At 52.2% G+C, this 23,165-nt stretch overlaps 1 protein-coding gene across 1 annotated transcript in view; it reads right to left on the bottom strand.

Moving 5' to 3' along the window:
- Positions 1 to 23,165, bottom strand: part of EIF2B3 (eukaryotic translation initiation factor 2B subunit gamma) — a 74,218-nt gene that overhangs the window by 12,640 nt on the left and 38,413 nt on the right. The window contains exons 6-10 of the mRNA XM_003767183.4: positions 16,013 to 16,102; positions 7,666 to 7,793; positions 6,764 to 6,954; positions 3,339 to 3,416; positions 2,896 to 3,044 (exon numbers count right to left, since the gene is read on the bottom strand). Coding sequence (XP_003767231.1) covers positions 2,896 to 3,044; positions 3,339 to 3,416; positions 6,764 to 6,954; positions 7,666 to 7,793; positions 16,013 to 16,102 — 636 coding nt within the window. The remainder of the gene's footprint in view (positions 1 to 2,895; positions 3,045 to 3,338; positions 3,417 to 6,763; positions 6,955 to 7,665; positions 7,794 to 16,012; positions 16,103 to 23,165) is intronic.

Here is a 23,165-nt window from a genome sequence, read left to right as displayed (position 1 = left end):
CCGTCCATGTTGGCCTGTGTGGGAATGGCTGTGATGGCCTCTGCGGTCCCCTCAGAGCCTAAGCAGAGGCAGTGCCTGCTGACTGTCAGCGCAGGCTTGGCGTCCTGGGCACTGGCCTCCGCTAGAAAGAGAGACCGTATGTGGACGGGTGAGAAGCTGACATGGCGTACTTGGCTCACTCCCAGCTCCAAGAGGGGACAGGACAATTCTCTTCATATCACTCAGGCCCTTCACAGTGGACTCACTCTGCTTCCATTCCACAGGCTTCCCCAATGCTATAAAGAAGCGCAATGGGGCCCAGTAGGGAGGCTTGAGGACCTTCTGGGGCAATTCGTTATTCACACCTTTCTTCAGTTTCTGGTCTCAAAAACTCAGTAAGTTTTCTCATTTGAGAGCCAGATACCTTAGAAATGAGACAAGGACATTTCTCTGCAAATGCAGACCCTCTCTCCCTTGAATGTTTAGCCCAGATTTAATAGCTGAGGTGGGATTAGTCCTCAGGTGACTACATCTTAATTATTTTCCAAAATTACTTGAGCCATATAAGAATTACTATGAGTAATTAAAATTCAAATGACACCCAATAATTGAGTGAAGCCCACTGGGTGCTGCAAAATGCCTGATCTTATCATCCTGCACGAATGGGTAATGGGCATACGTGGGCTGTGGGCAACCTTTTAGGCCCAAAGCCAGCAGACAGCTGACATTCTCCCTGCTTCTCTAGTTGCGACCTGTTCTAGCCTGGCAAGGAAGGCTACTCTGAATTACATCCAACAAGGCAACGAATGGCCCGTGGGGTGCATCGGGCACTCTCCCGCAAGGCCCTGGGATGGAGCGGTGCCTGAAGTGAGAGCAGGCGGAGCCCCGGTAAAGCCCTTCCAAAGCCTGCTTGCCAATGGTAGCTTTTCATTGCCATTTGAGAAAGGTCCGGGCTGAGCTCAGCCACAGCGCGGCCAGAGAGAAGAAAGAAGGGCAGCTCAGTCTGGAATGCGCCACAGCCCAACCTGGTGAAAGCTTTTCAAGGATCACCCAAGGCCATCAAGGGCCAGGGCAGTGACTCAGTCAATCAATGGCATTAGTGAGCCCTGCTCAGATTCCATCCACAGTACCCAAGCACATTTCTGAGCTAGCTGGATGCTTAGCCCCAGACTGGTCATACTCACTCAGTGCCAACTTGCATGTCTCAAGCATGAGTCTGGCCCGTGCTGTGTGTCATTTTTACCAATGACTGGGCACCGAGTCACTCACTACTTCCCAAGGTAACTAATTATACTTTATGATAGTTCCAGCAGTTCATAAATGGTCTTTATCTAAATCTGAAATCTGCTTCTCTGCAAAGCCAACCTGATCTAATCCTTGTCCTCCTTAGCAGTCCTTCAAATAGCCGGGGCAGTGCCCCCAAGTCTTTCCTTCTTCAGGCAAAAGATCCCAGTTACTTCAAAGGAGCCTCTCATGGCACTAACTGCTCACCTTGGGATGCCCTCCAGCTTAAACTGGGTAGCCAGAACTGAACATGCTCTCCTGGGGAAGGCCAGGCCAACTAGCTGAGCATCTTCCTCACTCTGTACTCCAGCAGCTCTCTGGCAGCATGGATGGAGGAGTCTGTCTCCATGGGGACAGCCTGCAGCCCATGCACACAACCCCTGTCCTTCCCCGTGCTCTGCCATCTAGGCTGACAAAGCTTTTCTAAGGCCTAGCCCAGGCAGGTGAGGCAGGTGAGGGACTGAAACCCTCCTGGAAACTTGGCAGCCCTGCTCGCCCAAGTATGGCAGGCTGGGAAGTGCTCCCGACTGTGGAAGAACAGCCTGACCGATGGCAGGAGGCTCAGCTGCATCATGGAGAGGTGCTGACTGTCCTCGTGACTCCACTGCGGGGCTAAAGAAGCCCATTCTTTCCCAGGTCCAGGCCTGCATCCTAATCAGTCCTGTGGGCTGTCTGCCTATGTGCTTCCCCCAAACCAAACCTGGAGGGGATCCTGTGGGCCAGTGAACAACACCCAGGTTCTCCACATGTGATCCATGCCCTTATCTATGCCCGACCACCCCTCGCGCACAATTTTCATCCTTTCAGAAGGATGCTTCATCCCTGGGAGAAAACAGAGGAGGAGGACAACCACCAGCGCTCACAGAACACCGTGAGACTTGCAAAGCTCTTCACAAATATTACCAGAAGTCTGACCCTCCCAGCAATCCTGAGAGGCTGGTACATTACTGACCCCAATCTACAGAGAAGGGGTCTGAGGTGACTTGCCTAGACTCACACAACTAAGAAATCATCTCAGGCAGGACTCCAGACTGGAGCCCCAGTGCTCTCCCCCTAGTGCTCTTCAGCTGCCTCTAGACAGGTAACAGGCTCCCTCAGGGCTCACTGTGGGGAGATGGCGAGGCCTTCAGCCTGGGCCTTGGACACTTTTCTGGCAGGGGAGCTCTGAGCCTCAATCTGCCGCCAGCTGCAGGGGTCAGGAAATGTGCACTGACCCTCGGCCCCAAACTCCCCAGTCCCTTCTGGCGCCACTCCTGGGGCCTTCCCTCTGAGCCCCTTCCCATCTTGGTTGCTGCCCTGGCTGTGTTCAGTCTGTCAGTTCTGCAACAAATAGGAGCAGGCCTCCGAAGCCCAGCCCCAACCCCTTACACGGAACTTTGCTTCCCCCTGTAACTCTGCTAGGTGGCCTTCTTCAGTCCTCCAAAGGATCGACCCCTGCTTCTTCCTTGAGCCACTTCTGTTCTCCTTTGAAAGGCCCTAAGTTTCCTAGGGTTCAGCAACATGGCCTGACCTGGCCCCCACTCCAGGAAGGTCTAGATCAAGAAAATGGAAGGGGAAATAAAGAGGATGGGGGGCAGCCCAGAACCAGCCCTGAGTGGGGCCATGTTGTGGGGGGGGGGGGACAGGACCTACCCTTCCTCAATGATGACTGAGTTCATAAGCAGAGAGTTGATGATTTTCACTCTGTCTCTCAGGAGGCAGCTGGACCCAATAACGGAGTGTTTGATGGAAGTCTTCTCGCCCACCTGCACAGATGGTCCTATGATGCTGTCCGCCCCGACCTGCAGAAGTGCAGAGGAGCCAGTGAAGCTTCTAACCCAGGGTTTCCGGACCATACCCCCCATGCCCTCTTTTCCCCTTCCCCAAGCCCTTTTACCTGCCCACATCTCCAAGCTACAACTTGGTGCACCCTCTCTCGAGGAGGGGACGGGGCATGGTGAGGATCTGCCAGAGCTTCCCTCTCCCTAGGAAGTCCCCGGGACTTCCCTGTGTTTCACCAGGGTCCAGGTTTGAGATTTTTCCTGCCAGGAACAGCCCTTTGCTCTGCAGTGGGGCGAGGGTCCCATCACACTCACCAGGGCTTGGTCAGAGATCTGTGCAGATGGATGAAGTAAGGCTTCCTCGGGGCAGAGAATAGGCAACAATTTGGGAATCTGAAGAAGGAAAGGAAGACCTTGTGACTCCTACAGGAAAGCTGCTAGACTGGGGCCCCCTAGACCTCTCCTTCCACTGCTCTTACCTGCTTCTGGGTTAGCTCATCAGACTATAGGATTTAAAGGGCCCCTGAAAGTCAGGCACCCAGCCCAACTCTCTTATCACTGGGCTCGGACCCTGGACCAACAGCTGCCTTTCTAGTTACTCAATAGAGAACAGGAAGCTTCTCAGTTACTCCCAGTTCTCACCCTCCTGCCTCCTCGGGACTTCACAGCTCGGCCCATCCCTCGCACACAGACCTCAGGCCTCCTGTGCCAACGGAGCCACAGAAAACGGTTCTCAAAAGTGCTGCGACAGGCAGCTCAGGGCAGCCACACCTTTCCAAGAGGGCTCTGTGGAAAGGGGGTTTCCTGCCCCAGGGGAAGGGAAAGTCTCCTCCTTAGTCTGGGTTCTAAAGGATGCCAGGAGAGAGAGTGCCGAGGCCACAAGGAGCGAGACGGACCCTGGGTTTGGGAATGGGGAGCACAGCTTCCCAACACCTTCTCTTTTAGAAATGGTCTTTCTAAAGCACAGGTCCAGTTATATTATCCCTACCATCATCCTCTATCACCTCTAGGATCAAATATAAAACCTCTCTTTTGGCTCTTAAAGCTCTTCTTAACCTGGGCCCTTCTTCCCTTGCCTGTGTCCTTCCATCTTACCCTTCTCCAGATACCTACAACCCACTAACATTGGCTGCTCTCTGCACAGGACACTGCATTTCCAGACTCCGGACTTTTCCTCTGGCTGTGCCCTCTCTCCTCATCTTTGCCTCCTGGCTTCCCAAGCCTCCTTCAAGTTCCAGCTAAAATCTGATCTTCTAATTGCACATGTTTAACATATATTAGATTACAGTCTAGGGGAGGGAGTGGGGGAAAGGGAAGGAGATAAATTTGGAACACAAGGTTTTGTAAGGGTGAATGTTGAAAACTTATCTTTATTTTGAAAATAAAAACCTATTTTTACTTCTGAATCCAATTCTTCCTGTGCAACAAGAGAACTGTTCGGTTCTGCACACATATACTGTATCGAGGATATACTGTGACATATTTAACACGTATAGGACCGCTTGGCATCTAGCGGAGGGGGTGGAGGGAGGGAGGGGAAAAAGTCGGAACAGAAGTGAGTGCAAGGGATAATGTTGTAAAAAAATTGCCCTGGCATGGGTTCTGTCAATAAAAAGTTATAATTATTTAAAAATAAAAGAAAAGAAAAACCTAAACTTTGTAGTGGCCAGAAACTGGAAACTGAGTGGATGCCCATCAACTGGAGAATGGCTGAATAAATTGTGGTATATGAATATTATGGAATATTATTGTTCTGTGAGAAATGACCAGCAGGATGATTTCAGAAAAATCTGGAGAGACTGACAGGAACTGATGCTGAGTGAAATGAGCAGGACCAGGAGATCATCATATACTCAACAACAATACTATATGATGATCAATTCTGATGGACGTGGCCATCTTCAGCAATGAGATGAACCAAATCACTTCTAATGGAGCAATAATGAACTGAATCAGGTACACCCAGCAAAAGAACTCTGGGAGATGAGTGTGAACCATTACATAGAATTCCTAATCCCTCTAATTTTGCCCGCCTGCATTTTTGATTTCCTTCTCAGATTAATTGTACACTATTTCAGAGTCCGACTCTTTTTGTACAGCAAAATAACTGTATGGACATGTATACTTATATTGTATTTAACTTATACTTTAACATATTTAACATTTATTGGTCAACCTGCCATCTGGGGAAGGGGGTGGGGGAAAGGAGGGGAAAAATTGGAACAAAAGGATTTGCAATTGTCAGTGATGAAAAATTACCCATGCATATATTTGTAAATAAAAAGCTATAATAATAATAATAAAAAGAAAATAAAAACCTATAAAAATAAAATAAAATCTGATCTACAAGAAGCATTTCTAGTGCCACCTTCCCTTCCCCCCCCCCCCGCCTTGAAGGAGCTTACCTTTCCTCTGAGATTACCTTCCTTCTGCCTTGTGTCTATCTTGTACACAGCTGTTTGCTCAGTTTCCCCTATTAGAATATAAGCTCCTTGAGGGTAAGAGTTGCCTTTTTTTTTTTGGGGGGGGAACCTTGCTTTCTTTCTTTCTAAGTACAGGGGACCTGGCAGGTTAAGTAAGCTTGGTTGTCTTCTGACACTGGGGCATCCATCTGCCAAGCCAACCAGCCCCCTTCTCCCATCAATAAGTTCCTTTTGGGGACTCCACGCTGGGGAAAGGGTGGACATTGGCCAGGAGTGCTGATGGGTGCCACGAGTTAGCAGAGGTTCTTCCTGAGACCCCGCCTCCACTCCCTTTTTGCTCCACTCTCTTTCCCCATTAGACTGTAAGCTCCTTCAAGGCGGGGATGACCTTTCTTTTTGCTTGTTTTTGTATCCCCAGCACTTGCTACCGGCCTGGGACAAAGTGCTTTATAAATGATAAATGGTGGCTGGCTGACTAGCTGTGCAGAGTACAAGGAAGAGTGATGGCTGAGATGAGGCAGCTGCCAGATGCGGGAAGATCCCGAATGCCAGGCAAAGGGGGGTGAACGCCCTCTGGCAGACAACAGAGAGCCCTGAAAGTTTCCAATCAGAAAGAGATGTGCCAAGGCCTGAGTAAGGGCACGGAGGGTCAGCTGGCACGTGTACTTGCCCGCCAAAGGTGGCTGACGTAGGTGTATGGACGGGTACCTGAGGTGTGTGTTCACAGCCCTGGCCAGCCTAGTAACTGACTGCAGAGGAAGGCAGAGGCGAAGGACGGTTTACTGATGGCCAGAGAGCCTTGGGGGTCACAGACCCTTCCTCTCCACTCCCCCTGACTCCACATGGGCCACTGCTCTCTGCTAGGATCTGCCCCAATAGCCCGTGGCCTCTGCAAGGCCCTGGCAGAACAAGCCTAAGCCCTCTTCCATGAGGCAGTCCTGGTCACTGTCCGTCTCTGAGCCTCATCTGTAAAACCAAGGGACCAGACCTAGGTCCTTCTAGCTCTAAATATGAACTGTCAGCCCCAACTCTTGGACCCCTGGGAGCCTCAGAGGACCCCAGGCCCAGGGAGTGAAGACCAAGCCTCCCTAAGGCAGCTCACCCTGCCCCGCTGAAGCCCTTGCACAGAAGCCATAGGGGTGCTGGAGCCTGGCACTCAGGAAGGTCTGATGGCCACAGCCGACAGGCAGCCCCACCTCGGCCGGCCCCTGGTTCTTCCCGGTGGTCTCCCCTCCTGCCCTGACACGCCTGCCTGAGATTTCTGAGCTGGCAAACCCGTCTCCCTCCTCAGCAGGGCCGAGTGACTCACCCCCTTACCTGCTTGTTGGCTTCGATGTAGAGCCCCAGGGTGTTCACTCTAGAGCAGACCCCCCCTTTCATGACATGGACATAGCAGCTGACTCGGCTCCGAGCAAAGCTTTCCTGCCCCTCCCCTTGGTAGTCCTTCCAATAGGTGTTGTGGGGGTCCACAGTCAGCAGGTCATGGTCCTTGACGAAGCTGTAAATGTCTTCGGGAGGGAGGGCAGAGGGAGGAAGAGGCAGGGAGAAAGGCGTCAGCCGAGAGAATGGGAAGGTGCTTACCGAGAGCTCCCCCCCGCCCTTCCCAGCAGTCAGGCTGCCTCCCACCCCCAGCCCAGAGGGGTGACAAACGACTACACTTCTGGGAAGCAGTTGGCACAAGTGAGCTGCTCGTGGCCGCCCAGACAGAAGGTGGCTCACGCAGGCTTTGAACCCACTGACCAATACCAAGCTTCACCTTCCACCTCAATGACCAAGGGAGCTCACAAAATCAACTCCCAAGGGATGAAGATTCATTGAAAGAAATAAGGGAGAGTTCAGCAGCTCGGTCACACACAGCAAACCATCCACTGTCTGTGCGGTTGCCTCCCGGCAGACTCCGGCTCCTCTAGGCCTCCCTTCTTAGACTTGGGAAGGCCCCAGAGCTCCAAGAGCAAAGGCTGGGCCACAAGAACTGGCAGCCAGAAGGATGGGCCCGGCAGCCCACAGGCAGGCACACCTGAGCCCCAGCCCAGGCCCTCCATCACTGACCCAGCCCACAAGAATGTGGGCAAAGGCCCAAGCCCTACAGGAGAGGCCCAGGGAACCAGGAGAGTCTGGGCAGCCAGTTTGGGTCCCTCTCGGCCAGGAGGCTGGCAGCAGAGCTGGCCCAGGGCCTGCTGCTCACACGGGGGCCGCCGCTCCTGGGCTCCTGCACTGACCTATGGACTTCTGGTCCTTCTTCTCTGGGGACTGCTCCTTCTCGGTTTGCCCCGGCAGTGATGAAGGTGAGGAGAACTGTTTCCTGACTAAGTATGGGATCAGCTCGCTCCGGATGGATGTGATTGACCTAGGAGGAAACAAGAGCCAGCCATGAAGCACCCTGGGTGTTTGCCTTATCCCACAGTGGGGGCCCCTGGGCCTCGGTTCTCCCCCACCGTGCCCGACTTTAACTTGCTCTGGTTGGCCCAGAGGCTCAGGCCCCTGATTACACAATGCACCTAGTTTGCTTCCCTGTTCTGAAATGCTGGTGCTTCAAAACAAAGTCTCGTTGAGCACCTGCACGCTGGTCCCCACAACAATGTGCGCCCTGTGCCAGGGCTCTGTGCCACGACGTTGCCATAGTGGAGATGGGGGTCAGCAGCTCTGAGTCCTTTGCAGGACCACGTTGCTAGGGTGCCCGGTGGGCAGCTCTCCCAGCTGCTTCTTCCAGACCAAGGGGGAATGCTGGCGATCAGCAAACCTGCCATCTGTTGCTCAGACACCGGCGCCAATGGCACCAGCTGCTCTCTCCCAGGCCAGCTTTGCCAGGGCTAGGACCACCCTGACAGTGTGCCAGCTCTGGGTGCTGAGCTGGGTGGAGGCAGCCTAGTTATGGACTGCCAGCAGGGACTTTCTGCAAGGCTGGCTACTCCCCGTCAGACTAACAAGCACATGTTCCCCATGGGACTGCCCCAAGCTTTCAAGCTTCAGCAGGCTGAGGTTTCTGGGGAGAATAGCCCAGCAGAGCAGGAAATGGCATCATGGGGAAAGCTCCCCTCTGTCATGTGACCCCAGACAGCACTAATCACCTCAAACTGTCCCCAGGATGCCCCGGCTCCACAGGGAAAGATGGACCCTAAACCTGCCATGTCCCCAGCTAGCTATCGGGGAAGGCCAGGCAGGGGCAGACATGCTATCAGCGAGACGAACCACCAGGAAACACACTTTTAAATGATTGGAGAAGATCCTTAAACACCCTCCTCCCCCCCCTCCCCCCCCAAAGAAGCCTTATTCTGCTGAGGGGAAGGGAAGCCAGAGCACGATGAGGTGGAGGGAGTGAGCCAAGGGGCCCCCGGGGATGGAAACAGATGCTATGACTGAGAACACCACTGGTCTACGGGATCTATGCTCACTCTTATTTGTATTTGCCCCAATTACCTTTGAATCTGGTTCAATGCTGCCTGTGCATAAGACGGTCTTTTGGGTCCTTCCCTACCCTCGCAACCACATGAATTCTCAAGGAAGGGAGAGCTGTGCCTTCTAATAACCCGGGAGTTCCTGGGCAGAAGGCTCCAGGCCTAAGGCCTCTGGGAACCCCTGCCTGGGTTTCCTCTCCAGCTTGGGCCCCCATCACACCTTGTGGACACCTTAGTGTACAATATCCTTCAGTGGAAAGATTGGGGTGGGGGAAGTAAGAGAGGTCAGGTTCTCAATTCTAGTCTCCTTGTGTCTTTTTTAATCAGCCACTGATAAAATATGAAATTGGGGAAGGGGGGGGGGCTCTGTCCGGGGTTCCTCCCTCTTCTGTTGGGGACCGCAGCAGAGATGGGACAAAGACTGGAATTGACTGAGCTGGGGACACATGGGGCTGGGGCCAGAGGCTCTCCCACATGAAGGACATCTCACACTGCTCTTTCTTTAGGCTCCCAGCCTGAGCGGAAGCCCTGGTAGGTGGGAGCTGTGTGTGCTGACAGAGGCAGCAGCTCCCCCGCACACCCCTGCCAAGGTCCCTCGGTGCCCCTGCCTCCTGGGGGGCATAGTAACCACAAGAGCAGAAGCCAGTGCTGTAGTTCCAGGCCAGGAAGGCCATTCCACCATTCGGGCCATAGCTGGGCTCTCTGGTGTCAGCACCCAGGAACCGAGCCCTGGAGCTCTTGAGCTGCATGTGAAGGGCAGTCTCTCCTCCCAGAGAGGTCAAAATTCCACGGGGATTCATGCTCAGAAAGGCGACCTCGTTCTCTCTGCTTACTCTACGTCTGTCTGTCTCCTCCTCTCCCTCCTTTTAAAATATGAAGGAAATGTCCATTCCATTTCCCCTCCCTGAGGCAGTAGGGATTAAGTGACTTGCCCAGGGTCACACAGCCAGGAAGTGTAAAGTGTCCGAGACCAGATTTGAACTCGGGTCCTCCTGACTTCAAGGCTAGTGTTCCGTCTACTGCGCCACCTAGTGCCCCCCATTCCCTTTTAAAGAACAAATGGCCCAGTCCTGAGGAAGATGGCATTTATAGCCACAATTAAATTATTAATTAATTTAAAGGGCCAGGACCAAAGATAGGCACTCAGAGCTGGCTGCTCCTTCACCTTGTTTCTTCTAGATCCCCCATCAGCCTCCAACGAGGGGGCCCAGTGGAGCATAGTGGGAGATGCACTCACAACATAAATGTTTCTCCTCGCTAAACCAGGAATCTTAAAGTCTGGCTGAGGAGGTGGAGGCCCAGAGAACCCCAGACTCGACCCAAAGGCAACGAGCTGACCTGGGGGAGGCAAGGTCCCGGGTTTAGCCAGCCTGGGTCTCACCCTCTTGGAAGAAGCTTTCTAGAAGGCCTGGCAGACTGAGCCCGGCAGAATGTTTCCAAGGAGGCTCCGCAAACACTGAGCTAAAGGGACACGGGAGGGGACGTGGGACCCGCAGCTCCCGGCCTCCTCACGCAGAAGGGACACCTGGATCTGGGGCCGTCTGTTCCTCTGGTACTGAGTGACATGGAATCATCTCAGGAATCCTTACTCTCACTAAGACTCCAAGGGAGTCATAAAACATTTTTCTCCACGTATAGCTGTCACGAGTTAACTGCCCACAAACAGTTCTCAGAAACATCTGGAAAAACCTCTGGTCATTCCAATGCTTGAGCCTCAGTCTGAGAACTGGCCCCTGCTTCCTGACTCCCTCCCGACCCTCCACTGGAAGCATCAGTACCTTGTTAATGTGGTCTCTTCTGAGAATTACATGGTGCAAATGAAACCCCAAACTTTCCAGCCTGGTTCAGACCCTTGATTTGGTCTGTTCAAGATCTGCCCCACGGCAAAGGCCAGCTGGGAGTCCTCTTCCTCCAGCCCCCGTGGGGGTACCACAGCCTGGCCCACCCAGAGAGTTTCCTTTAGAGACAGACCCTTCCCAACGGGACAATAAAGAAAAAGGGAATGGGAACATGGAGCCACACCCTCATCTTTCTTCTCGATATTTTTTTTTTTTTTTTTGCCTTCAAAGAAAACAGATTTAATCTCGTGTGGTAAACAGGAAATTTAGATTACAAGGCACCGACTTAAAAGCTAAGTGTTTGGGCTACAGTATTCTATAATAGCCTCTTCTCCCCCTCTGGGTTTTTCTTCCTGGCAAACTCTTCAAGGACTCTCTAAGGATGCAGTGTTAGTGCTGAGGCTCATGCTGGAAGGAAGACAGGGAAGAGTGATGCCCTCGGACCCCCTGGCTGGGGTCAGAGCTGCGGGGGAGCCTGGGAGGGTGCCGATGTGTGGGCTCGAAACTGCTCCTGCCCCCCATCACGTGAGCTTAGGAAAAGCTCCTTTCTTTCACTGTCTCCAAATTCTGAGATCACACGATGGGAGGAGGGAGAAAACTAGAAGGGAAGATGAGGCACATCAAAGCCTCCTCACCCCCAGCGGGGTCCAATCCCACTTCAAAGGTTGGGATGGAATTGCAGCATCACAGCCCTGGGCTGGAAAGGATCTCAGGGGCCATTGAGTGACCCCTCCTCATTTTCCAGATGATGGAAAGGATGGCCCAAATGTCACTCGCGATGTAATAGGCTCAGAGCTGGGATCTGAACTCGGGCTCTGCCTCTGGGCCCAGCCCTTTCCCCATTCAACCAAGATGCAGGATCTCAGGGACTGCCAGGGAGCTGAAGCTTTACATTTTATAGGGGGGGGAAGCTGAGGCTCCAAGTCAAACCGGCCACCCCCAACAGCTGGGGACAGTCCTCAGGTCGGCTCTGCCAGCAGCACTCAGGGGGCAGGAGAGACTTTGGGCAGGGGACCTAGAGAAGAGTTCTCCAGACAAAACCCAGGGAGGCCTGGCTCCAGCCAGCTCCCAGTCCCACTCCTATGTGCCCAGTATTCTCTGGGCCCACAAAGTCTACAGGGCAGGAGCCCAGCTCCCCTGTCAGCCTCTCAGAGGTTTTCCTGGAGTCCTCCAAACCCAGTGGGCTTCACTCCTGCATAGCTGGGTCTCTGCCTTAGGGAGGGCCTCAGGCACTGCTTATGCTCCTCTTGCCATCCCCTGTATCCCCCAGCACTTTCCAACTGATCCCTGTGCTTGCAATGGCTCCAACTCTGGGCCCCCCCTTCATGACAGCTCCCCAGAGCCCTGTGCACCCCTTAGCACACCAACTCATCTGGTTTGAATTCTGCCTCAGACACTTATGCCATGTGTATAAGCTCTAGAAGTCTCAGTTTTTTTCTGGGAAAATGGGGATACTACTAGCAATTACCTCACAGAATCATTCAGTCAACAAGCACTTATTAAATACCTACTGTGTGCTGGCTATTGAGCTAAGTGCCGTGGGTATAAAGAAAGGGGAAGACAGCCTCTGCCCCTAGGGAGTTTCCACCTGTTTGGCTTATGTGAGGAGGGATAGGGAGTAATCTACAACCAGCGTGAGATCCCCTTGCTATTAGTCACGCCCATTCTGTGCTGCTCGGGGGAGACCCAGGCTCTGGACCACCTCCCAGTCGCAGGCAGGGAGAACTCACAGAACCCAATAGGCTTGCTTCTGCAAAACAGCAGCAGATCCCACTTCCCAGTGTTTTGACTGAGACAGGCGTTCCTAGCTCAAAAGGGCAGCCGTGTTAAACCAAACTGCCCCAGACTAGTTCTCAGAACACTGTCCCTCACTTGCTGGCATTCAGGGTGCTGCTGCTGCCCAGCCCTGGGCAAAGCCCGTGGGCCTCTGTCCTCAGCCTGGCCTTGGCTGCTTCCTCAGTGGCTCCTTTTGTTCTGAAGGGAAGTTTATGCAGGAGCACCCATTTGAACAGAGACCTTCAGAAATCCCCCACATTTCCCTCAGAGATCCCTTGCCAAGTATGGCTCTCCCCTCTTTTCAATTGCTGCGAGGGGGGAGCAGGACACACTCCTCATGGGGGAGCGGATCCTTGGGCTGTCAGCTGCCAGTCTCAGATTAATCATCCTCCCTCCCAGGATGGCACTGGCCCCAAAGGCACACTCGTGCAGCTGCCACCTGGTGAGAAGCATGTCCCAGGATGGCTTACCAAAGCAGGCCGAGGGCCTCAGGGAAGCCGCTCTCTAGGCCACGTGGCCTTCTGGCCAGCACAGCTCAAGAAAATGGTTTCCTAAGGAGTCTCAGTCTGTTAGTGAAGGGAGCAGTGTGAGCTACTCACACGGATGAGATCAGGGAGCCAAGTATTCGAGGCCAGAGGGAATTCTTCGGCCCATAAAACAGCGGACTAGATCCTGGGCACTTGGCAGCGGGGGACATCAGAAATGCTCCCCCTTTCCTCCCCACCTGGCCTCTGGCTCGGTGGGCAGTACCAGGTGGCTGGATGCAGGGCAGGCCTGTCCCCTAGCCTCCCTTCCCTTCTTTAAGAATCCTATTTTTACTGAAATGGTTTGTTTTCACATCACCAGATCACCACAAAGTGGGGCCCATCCTTGCCTCTTTCACCAGTGGAGCTCCTGGGTCTCATCTAAATTATGGAAAAACTCCCTCTCTCCTCACCTCGGCTTTCCCAATGTCACCGACACTGAATCCTGACCGATTAATGACACATTTCCTTTGCACTTCATACCTTCTCTTCCTTGTCCAACTCAACCCTAACGCTGCCAGTCCCCCCTTGCTCTCCTTGCCCCTTCCATCACGACCTCTGGAATTCTTGCTCTGCTTGTAACAGACTGCCCTTCAATTCAGACCTGGTCCTCCTGTGCTCCTTCTTCTTCTTGGCCCCCCGGGGGACTGGGGAGGGGCCTGGCTCCCCCAGAACACTCCAAAACCCTGTCCGGCCTTTCCTTTACCAGTTGCCCCTTCTCTCAACACTGCCCCTGCTCCTGAAGAACGCAGCCCCTGCCCTCAGAGGGGATGGAGGGGAGTGTCTGCCTGCTTCTTGCTCCCCACTGTTACTTCTACAATTCCCACTTTTCTTCTCTGAAAGTGACTCTCTCCAAATTTATCACCCAGTCTAGATCCTGGTGGCCCATCACTGATCCCAGGATATCCCCTCTCCCCACCCCAACTCCTGCCCTCATAGAAGACTAGGACATACATGTTGGTGTGCCCTTAAATGCCTCAATGCCAGCTCCCAAGACGGCCTCCATCATGTGACCTCAGTATCATCAACCAACCATAAGGGTCCCACTCACATGAGTATTCTGAAAACCCTTTAGCCAACCACGATGACCCCTCTTTTCCTCCACACCTCCTCTTTGTTCTCTCAGGGGCCCTCTTTCCCTGCCTCTTCTCCCAGTTCGTCCTAATTTGACTTAACTTTCCACCCCTTCTCCCTCTTAATGCTATCATTCATCTGAGCAGTGAGCCAATGTCCTAAACTCTAGAAGTTCTTTCTCTCTTGTCCGGTGGCTCACGCTTCAAAAAAAGCCCCGTGCTGGATTATTCTCACTGTCTCCCCACTCTGTTCCTAGTCCCACAATGCTGACTGGTTCTGCTACAAACTGTTATCTATTATCAGCCGGGTCCTCCCTATACATCCCCTATTTTGTCCTCCTCAGTGGCTCAAGATTTGAAAACAACTTGTAGAATTTATTATATAAGTTTTCTTGAAATGGAAATTTATTGTTTTAGACCTAATCCTTTCTTATGTTCTGCTATATACATGACAATGTTCTTTTTCTTTTTTGTATTTAAATTTTAAATAAATTTTTAAAAAACAACAACAGAGAACATTCACTATGAAGTCTCTCCTAACTTTCTCTACGCGTCAAACCCCCTGACTTCATCCCCCATTCTCTCTTCCTTTACTCATCTGATGAACAGATAGCCCTCTCTTTGCCAAGGCCACCTTCTCTGTGAACCTCATCCCATCCCCTCCTATTTCTACCCTGTGAATTATCTTCCTCCCTTCTAATCTTCAGTTTGTAGCCACTGCCCACAAGTATTCCTGGATCTCCACCATCCTTAAAATATTCTCAGTGACCACCAAGGTATCATCTGAAATCTTCCTTTCCCCTCACTCTCTATTTCTGACGGCTCTCCTTTTTGCAGAGACAATGACCAGACCCCGAGGTTGAGTGACTTAAAGAAGGATCCAAACAGCAGTCCCATCTCCCCCAGGGATCCATGGACTCCTTGGGAGAAGAGAAGAACACACAGCTATGCTGCAGGGGGACACGAGAATGACCGGGCTCTGTCCTTCCCTGCTCACCTCCACCGTGAAAAAACCCTCCTTTGGCTATGCTGGCCTTTGCTGGAGAGGCCCCTGGCAGCCAGGCACTGCCCTTGCTCCTAACAACTCAAGGAGATCTTTAAAGCTTTGGCTCCAGCTTGGAAAGGAGCTGATTGGGCCAAAGGGGCCTAATCAATCCACAAGTATTTATCAGGCCCCTGTGCCAAGTCCTGGGGGTACAAAAGGAAGGCAGAACCCTCTCCCTCCCCTGCCTCCAGGCTGTTCCCACTCACTTTTTAGGGAACTCCCAGCCCCCTCAGGAGCTCGGCCTGGAGGCCTCCTTGCCTTCCCTCCTTACTGGGGCCCTTCCAAAGTACTTTGATTTGCTGTGGAGACTCTGAAGGTCCCCAGGGTTTCCCCTGATCTAATTAAATCCAATGATCTAATGTCCTGGAGGACAGAAATGGCCTTGTTGTCTCTGTCTCCCCAGGGTGGGCCACACAGCAGCCAAAAATCAATACCTACTTACTGGTTAACTGCTAGTGGGGCAGCAGCACCCCGCGGCACCTCATGACTGACTCTTCAGAGGCTGAACCTGAGGAAGACTCCACGAGTGTCTGAACGACGGCTCACAAGATTCTGAGACAAGAGACTGAGTATGAAGCTTTTACCGTTGGAGCGTCATTTAAATAGCATTCCGAAGTCTAAAGAGCAGTGCAGGGGAAAGAGAGCACTGGGCCCGAGGTCAGGAAAGTCAGGGTTTAGATCTGGCCTCCAACACTGCCAGCCGTGTAATCCTGAGCAATTCAACTGACTATTGTCTGCCTCAGTTTCCTCACCTATAAAATGGGGATGGTAACAACACCTCCTTCCCAGGGCTGTCGTGAGGATCAAATGTGATCATGTTTTAAGGTGCTTTACAAATTTTAAAGTTTTAACAAGCCAATAACAAATACTAAAAACTCAAACTCTGACCCCTCTCCTCCTCCCTCCAAACCTTACCTGTTTTCAACCAGGAAATCTACAACGTATTTCTTCAGGCAGTAGAGATGGGCGTCCACAAGACCTGTCTGGAAGTGTATTCTAGGATGCCTGGGAAAACGACAAAGAGAGGCCTTAGAAATGGTCAGTGCCCCTGCCAGGTCCCCTCTGGGCGGCTCCTGGGGGGGGGCAAGCCCAGGAGGATGCTGCACATGCCCACTTTGTCACCAGGCCACCCGGGTCCCTGAGCACTGCCCGGTGGCCAGACAGAAGAGGCAGATGCGTGGAAAGGGCTTGTGCAGCTGGGTCTCAGACTTTCGGGGGCCTGTTCCCTCCTTTGTAAATGATGAGGTTAAAGGAGAAGGTTTCTCCTTCTGCCTGCAGCATCAAGGCCAGGATACAGTGTAACACTCCAAAGTAAAAAGTCCATTTATTTACAAAAGAAGAAGCCAAAATACCCATAGTTTTCACTGCTTGTGTCAAGGACACAGATCAAAGCAAAGTCCAGGTCTTTCCCCAAGGGATTCCTCTTAAGGGCAGATCTGACTCGTTCCTCTCTCCATCGGATAAACTGAGTGACTTCCCAGGACCAAATAACCCCCCTCAGTGCAGCTGGTTTACCCCTTTCAGAAAGAACCCAGTCCCAGGCCAGGCTGGGAGCAGCGCTGTGCCCGGCTTCCCTGCACACACCACAGGGCCCTCACACTGCCCACTGCCCCCTGCGGCTTCTGGCCCTGATCCTGTCCCAGCTGCATGGAGCCCCCTCCTTCCTCCTCTCCCTCTTGTCTTCTTTCTCATTATCTCCAGGATAAAACTCTCAGCCTGGCCTTCATCAGGAACACACAGTGGGGCTCTGATTCCACAGGATGCCCCACTGAGGGCTCTCCAGGCCGGCTTCTTATACAGTCAGTTCTCCATCTCCCACCTTGATGCATTTGCCCAAACTGGGTCCCATGCTTACAATGCCCTTCCTCCACAGACTGATCTATCAGAATCCTGTTTCTTCCGAGGCTCATCTCATGGGCCCCTCCTCTCTGAAGCTTCCTTGAGTTTCCTTGCACAGCAGGAAGTGCCCTTGCCTTCCTCCACATCCTCCACCCTACACCTGTTAGGACCTGGGTTCGTCCTCTCCAAGGAGAAGGAAAACCTCTTGGGATCGACTCATCTCCATATCTCCAGCCCGAGCACGGTGCAGGAAGAGACTTACACTAAACGCTCTGCAAACTTTCAAGCACCACACAAATGTGCACACACGTCACCACTGGGGAGCCTTTCACTCTAACAGTTCAAGGCTGCCTTGCCCTGCCCCATTCGTGCAGCTTGTCTCAAGGATTAGGAACACCTGAGGTGCAAAGGCCTGTGGGGAGGCTTCTGTTTGCTCTCAGGGACAGCAGGAAGTGGGTTTGGTCTGCACCTTCTGCGAGCTCCAGAGAGAACTCTTTCTCCCTCACACAGTTCCCAGAGGTGTGTGACTGAACAAAGCCGTTGTTAAACACGTGAGGAAGTCCTGTACACAGGGAAGGCATCCTGTGACCTTTACCCCCACATTCCTCCCTTTCCTGTTCTTCCAAACCAAGAGAAGACTGGCACATTGACAGATTCCTGGTCATCGGGGCTCCCAGGTCTCTCTTCAGTCTGACACTGATGAAGAAAAGGCTTGGAGAGGGACATCCCTGACTCCGACAAAGGTGGCTTTTGTCAGACACGACAACACGGATAAGGGAGGTCGGTCTCAGGACAGATCGGTGCTGGTTCCCAGGCATAAGGCCTGGGCAGCCCTGAAACAAAGTAGGATCACCTACAGAAACATGCCCCCACAGGCAAGAGCTGAGAATGGGACAAGGTGGAGGCTAATGTTCTCCAGGCCCGGAAGGCTGCCGACTCTGGCCCTCACGATCTGGTGGGGCTGCGATGCATTAGGCCGCTCGAAGATTAGCTTGAGTTCAAAGAGAATGCAGTGTATAAATATTTGCATCACCAATATTGGACAAAACAAAACATCCTGAAGAAGCGTGGAGCCAGGGATAAAAGCGGCTCTGGAAAACCCCACCCACAGAGCACCGCAGACCTCAGTGGAGGCCAAAGGAAGATTTTCTCCAAATAAGTAATTACTGTGGTTAGGACTACTCCTCCTCCCCCAACCCTCCCATCTCCTCTGCTCCGGATAAATCAATGTATCCGTAATGTAACGCTCCCAAAGTCTTCTCCCGACCTCTATTCCTTCCTAACTAGGCCCCAAGTAACCAGCCACTTAACCAGTCCTGGCCCCAGTGTCCACCCCAGCCTGCCCAAGTCCCTAAGGGGGCTGCACAGAAGTGAGCAGGGGCCAGGATGCAGTTCCTGGGGCGCAAGCTGAAGTTGGATCAGCTCAAAACTCAGTCCAGAGGATCCTGGTTTTTACTCAACAGGGAAAAGCATTAAAATTCATCCTAAAAAGATGTCCTTGCCCCTGCTCTGCAGTTTCCAATACTGCTAAAACGACCTGCATGAGAAAGGCCAGCCTCAGCTACAGTGATTTAAGAGGGTGATGAGTGTGCTAGCCAGGGCAGCCCTGAAGGTGAGAGGGAGGGTTTTACTCATCCAGCCTGATGACGTTCCCTCAGTGGCACAAAATGGCCTTTCCCAAACAGAACAACCGCCAAAGCCTGTGTGTGGAACGGGGGAATGGGAGAGGGTCATGATGGGGAAAGCAGAGGACAAAGCCTGTCTGCTCCCCTGTCCGTGCTCACAGGCCAAAGGCCTTTCGGTCAATGATATCACCTGGGAAGGCTGCTCAGCTCAAAGACCATTCCTCTACCCAGGGACAAGTCTCAAGGACAGCCTGCACCCTGGCCTTCCCACTGCCTCTGACCCTCTGAGAGCGGCTCCCTGGGCCCTCTCAGATGCTTGGGAGTGCAGTGAATAGAGCACTGGGCCTGGTTCAAATCCAACTTCAGGCACTTATTAGTTGTGTGACCCTGGACAAAGCATTAAACCTCTGTCTGCCTCAGTTTCCTCATCTGTAAAATGGGAATAATAAAAACCCGCCCCTCCCAAAATTGTTAAGAGGATCAAATGAGAATGTCATTGTAAAGTGCTTTAGCATGATGCCTTGCACATAGTAGGCACTATAAAAACATTAGTTATTATTATTATCATGGAAAAAACTAAGCTCCTGATTCTCTGAGGCTGCTGTGACCCCAGTCAGCAGGGTTGGAGCTCTTCACTGCCCAAAGGAGCCTGGGCTGAGAAGGAAGGATGGGATAATTTCCAGAAATATTCTGCTCGGTAACTACAGTGAATGTAATGAACCCAATTTCTGAACAAGCGCTCTCACCAGCCCGAGGTTCCCAGGGAACACTGGCTTGTAAAAGGGCAGTCAGTCAGACCAGGCAGGCAGGCAGGCAGGAAAGGGTTCTACTTCTTGCCCATCTCTGCCCACAACCAAACTGGTCGGTCTCTGAGGGTCAGAAATAAGACCTCCTAATTGCTACTGGGTCCGGGCTGTCGCCCCTCCTAGACCAAGAGTAAGCTCTCTGAAGGTAGGGACTGTTTCAAATTGACCTTGGGATCCTCAGCCCCTGACATGGAGGAGGTGCTTTATAAGTATTTGCCAGCTGGCAACAGCCTGACCCAACAAGCTTCCCAAGTTTCAGGAGCAAACAACTAGAAAAGCAGCCTCCCCAAGCCCTTCAGCAAACACTGAGCACCAAGGCCAAGTTCTGACGGATGGACCAAGCCATTCATGGTCAGTGGCTTCTCAGAAGAGAGATGGGGATAAGAGGTATCACAGCACAAGACACAAACCCCTTCGGCCACGGCCAGGGCACTGATTGCTTTGCTTAATTGTGCTTGTTTGTTACAAAGAGGATGACGCTAAGGGGAGAATGAGTCAGTGGGAAGTGATGGTGATTGGGGGGGGGGGGAGGAGACGGGAAAATCTCACGTGGACTTGAACAACATCCCAAGCTCTGAAGGCCTCCATCCAGATTCAGGGTGCCCTGGAGCCTGGGGATGAGGGGAGAAGTGGAGGATTCAAGAGACCAGGAGCGACAGACGAGACGAGGACCACCAGGGTTTGGGGGCTGGCTGGTGGGAAAGATGGCGGCGCCTTTGGGAAAAATAGCCCAAAGAAGCAGCAGCGAGCCTGCCATCCAGGCCTCTCGCCTGAGCACCACAAGCCTTCCCAGGAGGCCCGGGTAGACCTGCATCTGGAAAATGTGGAAATGGAGGCTTCATGGGGCCGAGATCATCTGTCCCACGCGACACTGCTCGGAAGGTGCAGGGCGGGGAGACGAAGCCACGCTTCTGAGGGGGCGTTCTTGAGCCAAGCTGACCCCTAACACAGCATATCACTCCAAGACTGAAACCCAATACCTCTGCCACTGCCCGCCAGCTCGGGGCATGGCTCTGCCCTCAGCGCTGGATCCTATGCCACCTCCCTCAGACACAACACCTGGCCAGGGGGCTGGTGACCCCATGGGGTTGGCTGGGCCTCTGTGACTGGGAAAAGGAGCTGTTGCCCCAGGAGCAGCTGTTTCAGCGTGCCCCACAGAAGACCCATCACTGTCGTTCTACAAGATGCTTTTAAGGAATTCCTTCCCAACGCAGCTGAAATATCAAAAGTCAAAAGGAATTTCATCCAGTGGATTTCAAAGCTCAGCAGGACACAGAGAAATCCTGCACCACAACCTCCTTGGAAATGTTGTCTCTGCACCCCTTCACCTGCTCCCCTCATTAAGCAAGCTCCTCCTGAAGCCCTAATGGAAATCATCACTCACTAATACAATAGTCCTCTCAAAAGACTTACAAATATATCCTAGAAGGTTCCTAAGACGCCCATTTCTAAACTGGCATGGGGGAGGGAACTAAGCCAGCGTGGGGCTCCACATCTTCTTCATGCCCTGAAGCCGGCACGCTCAGTTTGGAGCAACGTCAACAGCCAAGCATGGAGCTTCCCCACTTGTGAGTAAAACTGTCCCAAGAGCGATGGTGAGCACACATTCAGAGATGGGAAGCAACCCAAGAGCCTCTAGGGAAAGGCTGGGCCAGGGAGAAGAGCTCACTTTCCTCTCCAAGTGTCTAAGTGAGGTCTGGCTGAAAGCAGAGGGCCCTTTGCACAGACACGCCATTTGGAGGCAACTCAAAGAGCTGGATTCCAGGCTCCCATTTCCAAGAAAGGGCCTTTTGGACAGCTTCACCTGGACATTCATCTCATACTCAGTGGGTCCAAAGCTAAACTCATTCTCCTGCCCCCATACCTCCTGTCATCTCAATCTGCCGAATGCTGCTGAAGATGCCGCCATGCTCCCAGTCTGCAGGTTTAAAATCTGAGCATCTTCCTCATCTTATCATCGGGCACCTTCCCAACTCATTCCTAAGCATTCCTTAACAATCTCTTAGGGGCCCTGCTCTCATCTGAATGGAGAGAGACAGAGAGGAGCGATGAGGGCCTGCAGCAGGAGGGGGCTGGGGGGAACCATGTTCTGGTGTGATCAGAGGTACAGGTAAGTCAATATGTGAGTGGGCCGGCCTTCCTCCTGGGCCTTTGCTTTGCCTGCTCCTGAGCCTGAAAGGTGCTTCTTCCTCCCGTCCTTTAGAATCCTCCCTTGCCATCTTTTCCATGAGGTCATTGCCAGTCCTCCAGCCATGTGCACTGGCCTTCAGAAATTAGCTTGAGTCTATCTTTATGTGCCCCCATGGTCTCCTCTGTTGGAATGAGAGCAAGGTGAAAAGCTGGGATGTCTACATTCACCATTATTCGATATAGTTCTAGAAAAGCTAGCTATACCCATAAAGCAAGAAAAAGAAACCAGGGAATAAACACAGGCAAAGAAGAAATCAAATAATCAAAGGTCCTCAATGATACGATGGTTTATTTAGAAGAACTCTAGAGACTCAAGTCAGTCAGTCAATAAAAATTTATTAAATGCCTATTAGGTACCAGGGACTGAGCTAAGGAAAAGAAAAACTAATTGAAACAATGAATAACTCAGTGGGATGTAATAAGTCTTTGGCCTTTTTGTATATTAACAAAATCTACCAAAGGAAGACAGAAAAAGAAATTACATCCCAAATAATTATAAAACATTAAAAAACAAAACAAAACATATGGGCTCCAACTTATCAAGTCCTACTTTGGGGAGGGGGGGGGGCAGGAACTTAGATGAATATAATGACAAACTACTCCTTAAGGAAGTAAAGAAAGACTTGGCTAAGTGGAGGGGCATGAATTGTTCATAGCTGGGCTCTGGCTTAATCAAGACCCGAGGACTTCAGGAGACCTGCCTTGATGATATAAGAAGATGATACTCCTTCAAACTAAGGTAGGATTGAGAGTCTTATCAAACTGTCCAAGGGTTACTTGATAGAACTAGAAGAAATACAAGTAAAATCTGCCCAGCAGGAGCTATCCTTCCAGTGACAGCCTAAGGATGTTCCTGCCAACATCCTCTTGATATCTCACTGTGCCAAGGAGGTAATCCTGGAGCAAGAAGGCCCTGCCAGCAGAGAACAGGCTCAGGCAGGGTCTAAACCCAGGGGAAAAGTTGGGGCCGTGGTCTAAAGACAAACCCTGGGAAGGCTTGAAAGTGGAAGGAGCTGTACGAGTTCATCCAGTCCAACCCCCTCCTTTTTTTTGTGAGGAAACAAAAGGTCAGAGAGATCGACTAGCTGACAGCTCTTGAAGGCTCAGGGATGTCTCAGTCTACATGGGTACAACAGAACCACAAACTCCAGGACTCCATCATCTCAGGGCTGGGAGAGGCACCCAAGGACCAGACCTCCGCCAGAGGTGTCTTACTCTGCAGGACATCATCCAGCCACCATCCAGCCTTGGGATCCTCCATTCCATGAGTTGGATTGTTCCAATTATTTGGAAGTTCCCCCAACTCTGACCCTAAATTAATCTTAAATCTGCCTTTAAAAAAAATTCCTGACCCAGTATGGCACATTAGATAAAGAGCTGGTCTCAGAACTGGAGAAACCTGGGTTTGACTCCTGTCTCACATGATCCTCTCAGAGCTCCAGGCAACTCTCCATGACCACCAGAGAAGGGCCACTGACAACTAGCATTGGTGGTCAGTGGGAGCATGACTAAGGTCAGGTCCAGACCTCTCTTCCTGCAGTCACAGATGCCATTCACTTTCAGGGCTGATTCCCACTGAGTCCTATGGGTCACTAAGACTCCCAGAGC

The sequence above is a fragment of the Sarcophilus harrisii genome, chromosome 4 (genome assembly GCF_902635505.1).
Source record: "Sarcophilus harrisii chromosome 4, mSarHar1.11, whole genome shotgun sequence".
Taxonomy (NCBI): domain Eukaryota; kingdom Metazoa; phylum Chordata; class Mammalia; order Dasyuromorphia; family Dasyuridae; genus Sarcophilus; species Sarcophilus harrisii.
This window is presented reverse-complemented; position numbering and strand designations above follow the sequence as displayed.